We start from the raw sequence: 15,520 nt of genomic DNA, 5'->3' as shown, positions 1-15,520 counted from the left end.
ATAAAAAGTCTAGGCTACGTTCCAAGGGTGGAATAAAAAGCTGTATTTATGTTTATGGAAGCACTAACAATTCTATTTGGATTGGATTTCTTCGCAGCAAAACCAATGAATTATTGAACAGATTGGACTTGGGTTTGCCAAAGAGTGATTCCTGTCAGATTGCTAATCATGGCCAAGAGTCTACAGCATGGGTAAGCAAAACCATGGCATGTGCTATACTTTCTGTCATCTTTCCAGGTGCTGTCAATAGTGTAATATTAGAGTACTCTAACTGAGCTTAATTGCCTAAACATAACTGAGTACCAAGGAGTCTTTCTTAACGAGATTGCCTGCATTGTCTCTTGCAGACTATCCTGCAGAGTAGGGGGCTGCCTTTATGCCTCTCAGATCTCTCTGATAAATGAAATGTAGATTTATATTCTAAGGTCAGATCAGAATCTTAAACGTGCTCTATACCCATCTGTTGGTAGCAAGCTTTTATGAAATCTCCACCAGTTCATGCCAGTGGATGCTTTACTGCATTGAAAATCTGGCCAGAAGATAAGCTTATTTCTCACTGCATCCCAGAAATGCTTTCATAGACTGCTTGGGGACTTTGTCTCAGTTTGAACGAGCCTGTTAAGTATCAATGTAATTAGGAAATAGATAAAGTATTGCTCAAGTTTCATTATTCTAATTGCCTCAAAAAGGCTTTTTCACATATGATTAGTCTCTCTGTGCCTAAACCAAGCCTTCCTACTGATGTAAAATTTTGCAGTGGAAAGTGTTAACCCTGAGATAAAAGTTTTTTCTCCTTTAGGGAGGTTTGTAATTGCCAGAAGACAGCAGGCAGCCAAGTGAACAGAAATGGTCATTACAGACCTTAGCAGAAACATGGGATTGTCTTATATAGGCAGTCCTCAGCTGTATACACCCTTGAACAACAACAAGTGAGTAAAGGGAGGGAAAGTTTTACCCCCATATTTCCTCAGAAGCCTTGGAAATGTACAAGAGCCTGTACAGCAGACATTGCTGCAATTCTGTTTTGTCTCTACTCTCTCTTCCTGTTTTTTCATGAATGAAAAGGGAAGATGGTACTGAAACTAGGTTCCTTTCCCCTTTGATTCCTCAGAATATCTGCTGTGTCTGGAAACTCCCCAGAAGTCATCATATGGCCAAGGGAGGTGCCCAGGGAGGTGGTGGAGTCACTGTCCCTGGAGGTGTTCAGGAAAAGCCTGGATGAGGCACTTGGTACCATGGTCTAGTTGATGGGCATGGGCTGGGTGCTAGGTTGGACTGGATGATCTTGGAGGTCTCTTCCAACCTGGTTGATTCTATGAGGGCATATATATATATATATATGGTCTGGAGGAGCCACTTTCTGCCCAGCATTTCTGGGCAGAAGGTCAGTTGCAAAAAAAGTGAGTTTTGGACTGTTTTGTAGTCCTGGCTGGACAAGCAAAATTAAGGACTGCAGGAAGGCAAGAAAGATTCACATGGTTCACAGGTTCATAGGATGGTTTGGGCTGGAAGGGACCTCAGAGATCATCTAGTTTGACTCCTCTGCTATGGGCAGGAACACCTTTCTCAAGACTGGGTTGCACAAGGCCCTCTCCAACCTGGCCTTGAATACCTCCAGGGAGGGGGCATCCACAATCCTCCCTGGGCAACCTGTTCCAGTGTGTCACCACCCTCACTGTAAAGAATGTCTTCCTAATCTCCAACATAAATCTCCCCTCTCCCAGCTTCAATCCATTCCCCCTCATATTATCACAAGCCCTTGTAAAAAGTCTTTGTAAAAGGATAAGCATTTTTACAGAAGTCTTTTACAAAAAGATGTCTTGTGCTAGTCTGAAGCAGGCTGGAATGTTTTGGTGAGAAGGACTAGAGTACAGGCTGTGAAAGAAAAACAGTGGTGATGTCTACTTCACTCATAGGCTTGCTGAGATGTATGGGAACAAGAAATAAAAACAAAGATAACCACTCACACTGGGGCTGCTGGCTGAGCTGCATCTCTCTAACCTCACTCTTCATTTTGGACTAATCCACTTTGCTTTCTAACCCCCTGGCTGAACCTCCGTTCTTCTGTGGGACTGGGGTAAGGTTGAGAGGGGTAGGGGGAAGGTGAAGGGGTGGTTGAGAGTCCCTCCTGGGGACTCAGGTTTCTGGGAGGGCTGCTGTGTTTCTGTATTACCTTTTCCCTTGTCTATTTCTGTCTATAACTGTATCTACTGTAAATATCTGCTTGTATATTGTGCTAGCTGTAAATATAAGCTTCATTCCTGTTTCCAGAGGCGGGGAACACCCAAACCATCACATGTCTTGAAACCACTTCTGCCTCCTTCATGAAGCATCTGACACTGTAGGGAGTTTGTTCTTTGGAAGGGAACACTGAGCTCTGCATCAGTTTGTATGATGTGAACCCTGAACTGTGAACCCAAGTGACACCATGACCCTAGACAGACTTGGATTTCAGCATTTTAATGTGTTGTCTTTGCACCCACAAAAAATGAGTTGGTGTCTGAACACTGAATTCAGTGTGAAGGTCCTACTTTTAGCTTTCGCTTCCTACTTTACCTGCCTGTGCCATCTGTACCTAGAATTCTTATTACAGTTTTTCAGGGGTTTGTTAGTAAGTTACACAAAATTATACACCATTGTTCATCTCTGGCTTCACTGATATCCAAAGAGAGCAGATATGTAGTTTATCTGTACTCTTCCTTAACACTATTTGATATTATAGATGTCTCCTGCGTGACAGCATTTCTATAGCTTTGTGAATCAATCACTTGCTTACAATGCAGCAATGCACTCAACAAAATGCCTTCCCAGCTAGCCTGGGTGAATCATAGAATCAAGCAGGTTGGAAGAGACCTCCAAGATCATCCAGTCCAACCTAGCACCCAGCCCTAGCCACTCAACCAGACCATGGCACTAAGTGCCTCATCCAGTCTCCTCTTGAACACCTCCAGGGACAGTGACTCCACCACCTCCCTGGGCAGCCCATTCCAATGCCAATCACTCTCTCTGACAACTTCCTCCTCACATCCAGCCTGGACCTACCCCAGCACACCTTGAGACTGTGTCCTCTTGTTCTATTGCTGGTTGTCTGGCAGAAGAGACCAACCTCCACCTGGCTACAGCCTCCCTCCAGGTAGTTGTAGACAGCAATGAGGTCCCCTCTGAGCCTCCACTTCTCCAGACTGCACACCCCCAGCTCCCTCAGCCTCTCCTCATAGGCTTTGTGTGCCAGGCCCTTCACCAGCTTCGTTGCCCTTCTCTGGACACCTTCCATCACCTCAACATCTTTCTTGATGAGATATAGTCTATAGGCATATGGTCTACAGGCACAGCCTCAGTGCTCTGTGTCAGGAATGTCAAGCACATAACCAATGACTTGTTATCTAAATAAGCTTGGCATAGTACCAAAGCACTAAACCAGAGAGAAAACTTGCAGTCTAATTTTGATGTTATCTTGGACCTGTCCTTTGTCTGAAGTAATTAAAAGATTGAAGAACAATGTATTTGAAATAGTGGAGTGTGATAAGCTTAGGGAGTGCCTGACATGCATGAGAAAAGGACACACACATACACACACACACACACACATATATATGTATATGACTTTTAAATTGAAACTTCATGCTCCAAAAAAAATGTTTGGGATAATGCAATGTTGATCAGTTTATTTTCTGCAGGTCATTTACTTAGTAATGGCATTAATTTAGTACACCTCATTCAAACATCAGTGTCAAATACTACTTGATGTGCACCAACAAATGTAACTTCTTTGGAGTGACTGTCACTGGTGACTTTTTGCCTGCTTATTTAATCAAGCTCATAATTAATTTTAATCCTGTCTTTCAAAGGGTTACCAAGCCTGTGTAGATTTTTATTGTCTTCCAACTTGATTAACATCCACTCCACACAATTCTCCAAGCCATTACGGAGAGTAATGAATAGTATTGGGACTAGAATGAGTCTCCCTGGACACATGTAACAACTCCTCCCAGCTCAAAATTGAGCTATTAATAATCACTTTCTCTCTTCAGCCTTTTGAGCAAATTATGTGCCTGTTGTTTTAATGGTGTCATTCTGCACACATACATCAAGTTTCAAGAACATTGTGTAGACCTACAACAAATTCCTTGCCAAAGTCAAACCTGCATGCTTCTTGTCTTAAATTATGCTGGCTCATTTCTTTAGTGTGCTGCACTATGTCCCTACTTAAAGACTACAGTGTAAGCTCCTTTATTTAAGATCCAAAGGATCCTAGAGGATTCCAATGGTAGGCTGGCTCTTTGCTAACAGCTGGGACTTATGAAAGACCAGGGCTAGTTATTGTAATGAAAACTTAAATGACACAGTTAGATGCATTAGCCATTATTTTTAGTTCAGATTTTCAGTTCTCTTGGCTGCCCCACAAATACCTCTTAACTTCTGTTTCACTACCTCTACAAATCATAGAATGGTTTATATTGGAAGGGCCCCTAAGGAACATGTAGTTGTAGCCCCTGTGCCACAGGCAGGTACATCTTCCACTAAACCCTGTTGCTCAAAGCCTCATCCAACCTTAAACATTTCCAGGGATGGGAATCTGTCTGAGCAACCTGTTCCAGTGCCTAAGCAGCCTCACAGGACTTCTTCCTAACATATAATCAAAGTCTAAACCTTCTTTCTGTTTAAAGTCATTACTCCTTATTCAATCACTACATGCCTGTATAAAAAATCCCTCTCCAGCTTTCTTGTGTGCCTCCTTTAGGTACTGCCTTTCCACAAATAATCCTGGCTTCACCTCTGTTCTGCTTTGTTATCTTGTTAATGTTTTCAGTACTTGTATTACCTCCCAGAAAACCCCATCTCACTCTCATATATCCTGACTGTGTTTGTGACTGCCAAAGGTATCTCCATGCTTATCACCAGGACACAGAACAGCACGGGTTGCAGCTGACTGGTTGTGTAGGTGGACATTCAGCCAAACCAATTGTCTGAGAGGCTCTAGAATACTTCTTGTTTAAATTTTAGGTTTGAGAGTAATCTCTTTTTTAAGTAACTGGAATTATTCATCCATTTCTGTTTTGTTAATTATCTATGGAATGATTTGGGAGTAAAGTTTGGGATATTGCCCCCCTACATGCAGCTCAATATGTTTATATTCTCTGTTGAACAATAGATGAGAAGCCATACTTATAAGCAAGCTCTTCAAGAGGATGAAAACAGAAGATTAGAGGAAATGAAGCAAGAACAACAGAGGAAGGTAATTAGACATTAACAGTTTGCATATTGTATCATTTTTGCATGCTGTGAAACCAATTAAATACATTGATTACTTGTAGCCTACGCACAAAGCCTCTCCTTAGCAAAAGTGACTCAGAGAGTGTTTTCAAATATTGTTAGAGAGATGAGCCAAGCTGTAAGATTTGGACAGGGACAAGACAATTATCTTCAGTATTCAAGGCTATTTGCATCTGGATGACTAGCTGCTGGTGCCTCTCCATCTGAACAACTGTGCAGAGCATTTTTTGACCAGGGCACCCAATTTCTTAGTCTAAGGAAACCAATTTCCTTTCTGTGATCCTACTTTTTCCTGTGCCCCTACTTTGTGCATCTGGCTTAAGAGACTCATGTAGAGCTTTAGTTTCTTCACCCATTTCCACAGATGACTAAGAAGGTATTGATCATAGAACCAACCAGGTTGGAAGCGACCTCCAAGATCATCCAGTCCAACCTAACACCCAGCCCTATGCAGTCATCTAGACCATAGAATCAGCCAGGTTGGAAGAGACCTCCAAGATCATCCAGTCCAACCTAGCACCCAGCCCTAGCCACTCAACCAGACCATGGCACTAAGTACCTCATCCAGTCTTCTCTTGAAGACCTCCAGAGATGGTGACTCCACCACCTCCCTGGGCAGCCCATTCCAAAGGCAAATCACTCTCTATGTGAATTGTCTGCTTCTAAGGCTGCTATTGCTTGGTTCCAAGTGCTCCTTGCTTGCAGAGTTGCCTATTGCACAGAGTAATGCAGTATTTGCAAACCCACTGTAAATAATACGTATTTGAAAGCCTCCAGTAATTGTCCCTCAGATCTATGTTGGCTCATTTCTACTTCAAACTAATATTTATTGAAGTCATTGTGAATTCTGCCTTGCATGTACCTCCCAGCACAGTGTAGCTGTAAAATGTATAGGTATTGTCAGTTCCTCTTTCCAGAACAGGTTTTAGTATGTATTGCTTGATATAGAAATTTTCAGTACACTTTGAACACCACACTGTATACACACAATATGTTTCAGAACATTACTCCAAGAGAGGACTCAGCATATTGGAAAGTCAGATACTGAGTTTCAATTTTCAGGTTGAATAGTTATTTAAAACAGTGAAAATTAAGGTTGGCTTTATTATTTCTTAATCCTATTTCTTCTTTTAGGGTTAGACAAATATTGATACATAACATATTTGCAGCTATTGATTTTCTTCATACATTTATTGCATGGGGTTTATTTAATGTTTCACTTACATTGATTTAAAAAACAAAACAAAACAAACTAAAAGTGCTTTTGTGGTTCTGTTTAGTTATTGAAGCTTTTATCTAGTGGCATCATTTTATTGTAGTTCCTATTCCTACTGCTACTCAGTTGCTATGGAAAAATATGAAAGATGGGTCTGTTCCTACCCTTTCCCCTTCACCCTGCCAGCCAAATTCTCTTTGCAGAAAAATGTGCATCTTGAATGTTTGGGTGCACTGCAGGGAACCAAGAGGCAGACAACCACACATAGAATCAACCAAGTTGGAAGAGACCTCCAAGATCATCCAGTCCAACCTAGCACCCAGCCCTATCCATTGCTCTTGCACTTCTGTCAGGTAACTAACTTCCCATTATGTTGAAGCAGAGCTTTGTGCTCAGTTTTGTTTTCTGATGGTAAAAAGAACTAATGCTCAGGCTCAGAAATAGAACCACTATTTGTTGCCTTTTTTAAAGCTCATTAGAGAAACATTAACAGAAATACTACTGTAGGCAACCACTCTGCATACTATTTCCATTTTTTTTCCTCTAGAAAAGATATTGAGATAATTACCCATAGAAATTAATGACGGATTTTTGATTCAGTCCATCTCATGTCCCTAGACAGAAATAATCCAGCATCTTTGACATCAAATATTTCACATAGTTCTTACCAACAGCATTGCAAAGCATCAAAACAGTAACCACACCTAAGCATGTGTGTCAGTCCTTAGGATTAACAGGAGGGGAAAAAAGAAACAGTTTTCAGAAGATCTGAAAATGTTTAACACTAATTGAGGAGAAATGTATTTGCACTTGTGCTGCTTTCAGGATTGACTGAGCTGTACAAGACAATGCTCCTGTTGGCTGCAGGGCTGGATGGTAGGCAGAAGTTGTCAGCCACACATTGTCTGTATTAGTAACAAGCTGAAGTAGGGGTTTTGGGTTGACATTAGGAAATTAGAACTTCTAGAAACACTCCTTCCATGCTGAAAAGCTACCTAAGGTGAATTGGTGGTGTGTCATGGTATGCAGATCATCTTTCCACTGAGAATCTGGATGTCTTTTTCACAGCAGCCAAGATACACCTTTTATTCACAACAGACTACTCAGAGGCTAAGGATGCACCTAGTGAATTGAAAATAAAGCCCACCCTATCTTATGGCAGCTGTAGTTGGTTGCAGGACTGGCTGGTAGGGGAAGTTGTCAGCCACACAAGTTGCCTGTATTTAGTAACAAGCTTAAGTAGGGTTTTTTGGCTGACCTTAGGAAATTAGTACTTCTAGAAACACTCCTGTAATGAAAGCTGAAAGGCTACCTAAAGGTCAGTTGGTGTGTCATGGTATGCAGATCATCTTTCCACTGAGAATCTGGATGTGTTTTTCACAGCAGCCAAGGTACACCTTTTATTCACCACAGACTACTCAGATAAGGATGCACCTAGTGAATTGAAAATAAGGTCCACCCTATCTTATGGCAGCTGTAGTTGGTTGCAGGGCTGGCTGGTAGGGGAAGTTGTCAGCCACACAAGTTGCCTGTATTTAGTAGCAAGCTTAAGTAGGGTTTTTTGGCTGACCTTAGGAAATTGGTACTTCTAGAAACACTCCTGTACTGAAAGGCTACCTAAAGGTCAGTTGGTGTGTCATGGTATGCAGATCATCATTCCACTGAGAATCTGGATGTCTTTTTCACAGCAGCCAAGGTACACCTTTTATTCACCACAGACTACTCAAATAAGGATGCACCTAGTCAATTTAAAATAAAGCCCACCTTATCTTATGGCAGCTGTAGTTGGTTGCAGGGCTGGCTGGTAGGGGAAGTTGTCAGCCACACAAGTTGCCTGTATTTAATAACAAGCTTAAGTAGGGTTTTTTGGCTGACCTTAGGAAATTGGTACTTCTAGAAACACTCCTTCTGTACTGAAAGGCTACCTAAGGTGAATTGGTGGTGTGCCATGGTATGCAGATCATCTTTCTACTGAAAATCTGGATGTGTTTTTTCACAGCAGCCAAGGTACACCTTTTATTCACAACAGACTAATCAGATAAGGATGCACCCAGTGAATTGAAAATTAAAAACCCTATCTCATGGCAGCCCATGGGGATGCAGCACAAGCTTGGAAAACACAGGAAGATGGTTATTGAACTGTGAATAAAGGAAGCCACTCAAATGTTAAATCTCAAAACGTTGTGAACCCCTCAGTTACCTTCAATTGTTATTTTTTGGTGTGTTTTAAGGGTGAATAATGCTTTTCTGGACCGACTCCAGAACAAAGCACAGCCTGGTAGTATCTACCAACCTGGATGTTCTGGACACAGCTGGCAAAAGGCCTGGAACACAAACCCTGTGAGGAGAGGCTGAGGGAGCTGGGGGTGTGCAGCCTGGAGAAGAGGAGGCTCAGGGGGGACCTCATTGCTGTCTACAACTACCTGAAGGGAGGTTGTAGCCAGGTGTGGGGTAGCCTCTTCTGCCAGGCAACCAGCAATAGAACAAGGGGACATAGTCTCAGGTTGTGCCAGGGGAGTCTAGGCTGGATGTGAGGAGGAAGTTGTTGGCAGAGAGAGTGATTGGCTGCCCAGGGAGGTGGTGGAGGCACCATCCCTGGAGGTGTTGAAGAGAAGCCTGGATGAGGCACTTAGTGCCATGGTCTAGTTGAGTGGCTAGGGCTGGGTGCTAGGTTGGACTGGATGATCTTGGAGGTCTCTTCCATCCTGGTTGATTCTACGACTGCCTCAGTAATTGCACGTGGGTAAGTTTTTGGGTACAGAAAATGAAATCCATGAGTTTGCTTAAAAGTTGGCTTTTTCCTTAGAGGCTTTTATGTGCCTGTGCATGTTTAGCCTGCCTAACAGAGCTCATAGTCCTGACTGACTGCCTACAATCACTTTTAATAAGGAATCCTGTCTTATATATAAGCTGTTCAAATAGGAAGAAAGAGGAACAGTTGTTCTTGCAGCAGAACTCAGTGCAAGGTACTTAACTGCAAAGAACCACATCCAAAGTACTTCCTTAATCATAATGCACTTTCTTTTTAAAGTGTTTAAATGGAAATGCTGTAAACATTTTAATGTGATACTAAAATTGGAGGGGAAAAATACCATGAAGAGTACAGCTGTTCTTTTTTTTCCTCCCATATAAAATGGTGACAAAGACAACTCAACTGCACCCAAAAGAGTATTTGTAAGGATTTTTTTGAAGAAGATGTATATTGGTTGTAGCTTATTAAATGTCCATTAATTTTGTCAGCTGTCATAAGAAGACATTAAGGTGTTTCTCTTTAACTTAGAATTGCACTATGCACTCTAAATGCTTTGTGGTGTGAAAGGAAAAACATATACATTAAAAATTATATACTGTTCCCATCATGGAAATTTCCATTAGGCTGAAATTCTGTTTCTGAGAGGACCCTAGTGAGTGAGCAGCAGACAGATGAAGAGAATTTAGTGAACATGCCAGTGTAGAGAAAGATGTTCAGTTGATAAACCAAAGGAACCCTGGAACTGGATTAGGCTGTCTAGAGAGGATGTATACATTGACAGATGAATTCCAGGAAGCCTTGAGTTCGAGCATCTAGGAAGTCAAAGACTCATTAAGAAGCAGATGCTCTTGCTGATGGAGTTTTCTGTGTACTGGAAGTGGAAAAAGAGTGTCTTAATAATGACAAGCTTTGGGCAAGCCCTGGACTATGGCAGAGGGCTCAGCAACCTTGGACTGAGGTCGCCTTTGTGCATAGTAGTTTCCTTGGTCTTGCTGAGACCAAGCAGGCAGAACTTGCCAGCTCAACCCCCTCAAAATGAAGCCAAACCACCAGACCCCAGTGGTCATTTCCTCCCCCCCAACATTGCCTCCTGTTAGGTCCAAGCAGGTCTTGGAGGCCACAGGCAGGTTTCTACCCATCTGGAGAGACAAAGGACTGGAGAGAAAAGAGAACTCTCTGGCTTTGATACCCACTTAAAGTGGTAGTGAGATTATGAGGTTGAATAACAAAAATTGTAATTTCCAGGGTCCACTTCCTGGACCTCCCTGGTCCTCCTCTTTGGCTTTCTTAAGGGGACCTGGGCCAAGCCACTAGGCACACTTAGGCCTAAACAGGCCAAAATTGCACAGCCCATAGAATCAAGCAGGTTGGAAGAGACCTCCAAGATCATCCAGTCCAACCTAGTACCCAGCCCTAGCCAGTCAACTAGACCATGGCACTAAGTGCCTCAGCCAGGCTTTGCTTCAACACCTCCAGGGATGGTGACTCCACCACCTCCCTGGGCAGCCCATTCCAATGCCAATCACTCTCTCTGCCAACAACTTCCTCCTCACATCCAGCCTAGACTTATCCCAGCATGACTTGAGACTGTGTCCCCTTGTTCTGTTGCTGGTTGCCTGGGAGAAGAGGCCACCCCCCACCTGGCTACAACCTCCCTTCAGGTAGTTGTAGACAGCAATGAGGTCCCCCCTGAGCCTCCTCTTCTCCAGGCTAAACACCCCCAGCTCCCTCAGCCTCTCCTCATAGGCTTTGTGCTCCAGGCCCCTCACCAGCTTTGTTGCCCTTCTCTGGACACCTTCCAGCACCTCAACATCTCTCTTGAATTGAGGAGCCCAGAATTGGACACAGCACTCAAGGTGTGGCCTGACCAGTGCTGAGCACAGGGGCAGAATAACCTCCCTTGTCCTACTGGCCACACTGCTCCTGATGCAGGCCAGGATGCCATTGGCTCTCTTGGCCACCTGGGCACACTGCTGGCTCATCTTCAGCCTGCTCTCTACCAGTACCCTGATAAACTCAAAATGAAATCTATAACACAGCTGAGATCCTCAATATTGTAGCTTGAGCATCTCCCTCAGAGTGCATGGCCACTGGAAACGTGGCCCATGTCTGCAGGAGGAGCAGGAATTTGCCTTTAGCCAGATGCCATACATCCTTTTGCACAAGGCAGGCGTTGGCACTGCTAAATGAATGCACACAGCCCAGGCAGTTTTAACAGCAGGCAACTCTGTGACACACAGCTTTGTATGCAGCCAATCTATGCTTTTAAAAAGTATATCTAATCAAAGAATGACTCAACACAAATACAGCAAAACCTTATGCATAGAAATGATACATTTCCTACTGTGATGTTTACTGAATGGCTCCCAAGGAGTTTGCCTTCTCTTAGGTAATGCTAGATTATTCATTTTCCCTTTTGCAATGATGGGAGATTAGAAGACTAAACAAACCAGGGAAAGAATAAACTGTGAAAGAATAGGTCATCATGGAAAAGAATTACAAATGAGTATTGGTAGTAAAACCAAGAAAGAAAATGCCTCATAAAAGAGAGGCTGGAGGCTGCAACCTCAGTGTCTTTGATTATACCACAATTCTTCTACCTTCCCTTGGGATTTTAAGCAAAAAAGAACAACTCCTGGTGGGGCTTACAAGTCATGTAGTCTGCAGCAGCCTGTGGTACATTACCAGTGAGCTAAAGAAGGTCAGGCTATAGACTAAAAGACATTTAAGGGTTCCCAAAGCTAAGACACGCAGGCAATTTTTGAGCCTGCTCTGTCTGCACAGCGACACCAAAGAAGAAATATTTGTTCTTTTCCCCACTGCTTTTCCTGTTGAACTTTTTTTCACAGTCAGAACAGATCCACACTGAACAGAAGCTAAGCTGTGTGGTAGCTATGCCTACTGGATTTTTTTCACTATTATTTCTATTAGCTGGGTTTCCTAAGGAAATGAAATTGGGATGGTTGTGCTGTCTGTCTGCACATAATAAGGTTTTCAACCTACTGGCCCATCTTAGCCAGATTTGAAAGGGAGTGTAAGTCCCAAAGTTAATTGCATTTCTGGGAGTTTCATGCAAAGCAATGCCCAGTAGAGAAGGGACCCCAACTCTGAGGTAGTGTGGAAAGAACCTGGGCACTCTCTGAATTATTTAGCTGCAGCCCTCTGACTGATCAGCATGGGTACAGCTCCAGAGTAGCTGCAGCTCCACTCTGTTTTCCTGGGGGTTAAAGGAGTGAAAAAGGGGATATGGGTATCACAGGGGACAGAGAGAAGAGGGGAAGAAGGTGAATTTATTGTGTGAGTGTGAGGAAGGGAGAGCATCTGCATTGCCCAGTTGTCCCCTAATTGAGAGGAAACCTGTTTTCATTAATCCATCTGCCCTCCAGACATCTTGTGTCTTATTAGGAATATTCATTAACTGTTGTTTCGAGAGGGATCTTCATGAAAGTAGTCTTTTCTCTCTTTTTGCTTATAAATGCCACAGCACTCTCTGGGTGGTTGTGTGGTTTCCTTTTTTTAATGGGAAGACAAATTAATGAATTTCCACTTCTGACTGCGAGCTACTGCACCCTTGAGAGAACATCGAGACTTGTTGTAAGCCATCAAGAAAGTTTTGATGTCCTTTGCACTGCCTTGCCTCTAACATAAGCATAAACCTTTTAGGATAGAGGGTAAAAGAGTAACATCAAAGTTTAATCAGTGAATCAGTGAGATTCAATCCTTACTCAGCAGGGACCTATGACTGAGACAGAATCTGTTCACTGTAATAGCACAGCTCATCACTTACATTCCAATATTAAAACACTACTTTCCCCCCCCCCCCCCCCTATTTTTACAAGATCAGAACTTTAAAAGTTGCATCATTCACTCCTTCCTGAGATTTGCTCATGTTCAAGCATGGAGCAATTTGCAGAGGCCAAGTGCTAAAGCACAGCAAGCCTGAACCAGAGCTTTTATTTCTTAACATGGAAATGAAGAGCTGTCAAGGACCCTTTTGTCTATTCTATTAACAAAGGCAGCTCATATGGTGAACATATGAAGTTTATATGTCTGCTCTTTTTAATGAGATGCTAGTTCTCTTACCAAAAGAGAGGTGAGGAGAAAGTTCTTCACTGAGAAAGTGATTGGCTACTGGAATGGGCTGCCCGGGGAGGTGGTGGAGTCGCTGTCCCTGGAGCTGTTCAAGGCAGGATTGGACGTGGCACTTGGTGCCATGGTCTAGCCTTGAGCTCTGTGGTAAAGGGTTGGACTTGATGATCTGTGAGGTCTCTTCCAACCTTGGTGATACTGTGAAAATTCTGAGCTATTGTAAACCCAGAATCTGGAAGGCAGAATGACCTATTACACCTCCCCCTTTCATGTAGTATTATACAGTTTGCCACCCATAAGAATGAGAAATGCTGTCTCAGATGCTGACTTTGCTCTTTCAGAGGATGCATAATGCTAGGTGTTAGTTGTGTGAAGGAACTACACCCTGAATGCACAGGTGAAGTGTGACAGAAAACACCATTCTCTTCCTTTCCTATAGACAGAATGGGAGCTTGATGGATGCTGGTTAAAATCTGGTTTGAGGAAACATGATCTAAAATCTGGTTTGAGGAAACATGATCTAAAATCTGGTTTGAGGAAACATGATCTATGGATAAAAGTCTTTTACACAGTGTGGTGGATTAGCAACTTTCCGCCCCACAGTATTTGAAATTTCCCAGACTAACTCAGATGGTTTGGGAGCAAGATGAAGCTATAGTTATAGCATGGCAAAATTTACAAGCATATATACAAATGTTTACAGGTACATACAAGTTAGAAATAATACAGAAAGCCAAACTCCCTCCTGGACAAAGGAAAACTGCCCAGAAGGGATCAAAGTTACCAATCTTCTCTTTTCCCTCCCCCTTCTACCTCAGATGGACACAAAGCAGCAGCCAGCAAAGATTGCGTTAGTTGCCAAGATTAGAGGTGAGATACCAAAGCAGATCTGGGTTGAAAGGAAGTGATAAGATTAAACAACACAGACCAGAGAAACAAACAGGGCAACATCCCAGGACAAACTGAGAGAACATTGTTTATGTTGTGACTTTTTATCCCTTTCAGCAAACCAATGAATGATAGAGACATCATCATTTTCTTTTCATAGAATCAGCCAGGTTGGAAGAGACCTCCAAGATCATCCAGTCCAACCTAGCACCCAGCCCTAGCCACTCAACCAGACCATGGCACTAAGTGCCTCAGCCAGGCTTTCCTTGAACACCTCCAGGGATGGTGACTCCACCACCTCCCTGGGCAGCCCATTCCAATGCCAATCACTCTCTGCCAACAACTTCCTCCTAACATCCAGCCTGTACCTCCGTTGGCACAACTTGAGACTGTGTCCCCTTGTTCTGTTGCTGGTTGCTTGGCAGAAGAGACCAACCCCACCTGGCTACAACCTCCCTTCAGGTAGTTGTAGACAGCAATGAGGTCTCCCCCTGAGCCTCCTCTTCTGCAGGCTGCACACCCCCAGCTCCCTCATTCTCTCCTCATAGGGTTTATGTTCCAGGCCCCTCACCAGCTTTGTTGCCCTTCTCTGGACATAACCAGTGATCTAATTTCTCCCATTAAAATACTCCAATTAGCCTCAAACCAGCACTAACAGTCATAGTCTGTGATTTAGTTCCTGGAGCCTGAACCATGGGAATGTTACTGTGGACTCCCAAACAGCACTTAATTTATGCTATTTACTACCAGTTTGAGAGGGAGCATTCCTTGACATTTACTGTTGCACAGCAAAGAACCACAGCTCAAAAGCCCCAAAACCTCCAGGGAGCATGGCTCATTTTCCCATACACAATCAGTCCTTAATGCAGACTTTTATGGATGGACAAAATTGCACTGAAAATGCTGTTTTCCTAGCCCAAAGAATAAGCTTTTATTTAGCATGGGACTACTGAAAAGAGATTATTTATTTCCAAAGGCTCTGGAGCACAACCCACAACGGTCATGTTCATTCTAATGAAGAATGTGGTTTGCTGATTTAGACTTAACCTGTTTAGTGCATGTACAGTATGAGTTGGAATGATTACTAAGTGGTTTTCCCAAAACTAGTTGCTTGAGTTTGGGTTTTAGGGTTGTTTTTTAATGGAAAGCAATGTACTTATTTTTCCTGGAAGAAGGATGGCAGAAAACAAAAAACCACTACTCATTCAGAAGTACCAACATAGATACAGGAAGCTCAGATGAGTAGGTACAAGCATGCTGTAGGTGAGTTTAATGACGTGCCTCTGACAAGGCACTCAAAG

General features: G+C 43.1%; 1 protein-coding gene across 1 annotated transcript in view; it reads left to right on the top strand.

Annotated features, from left to right (window-relative positions):
- Positions 1–14,347, top strand: part of EPSTI1 (epithelial stromal interaction 1) — a 43,364-nt gene extending 29,017 nt beyond the window's left edge. The window contains 4 exon segments of the mRNA XM_064168108.1: positions 98–191; positions 5,153–5,236; positions 14,150–14,201; positions 14,337–14,347. Coding sequence (XP_064024178.1) covers positions 98–191; positions 5,153–5,236; positions 14,150–14,201; positions 14,337–14,347 — 241 coding nt within the window.
- Positions 14,348–15,520: the final 1,173 nt, after the last annotated feature.

This window comes from Pogoniulus pusillus, chromosome 3 (genome assembly GCF_015220805.1).
Source record: "Pogoniulus pusillus isolate bPogPus1 chromosome 3, bPogPus1.pri, whole genome shotgun sequence".
NCBI classification, from domain to species: Eukaryota; Metazoa; Chordata; class Aves; order Piciformes; family Lybiidae; genus Pogoniulus; species Pogoniulus pusillus.
Note: the sequence above shows the minus strand (reverse complement) of the source record. Positions and strands in the feature narration are given on the sequence as shown.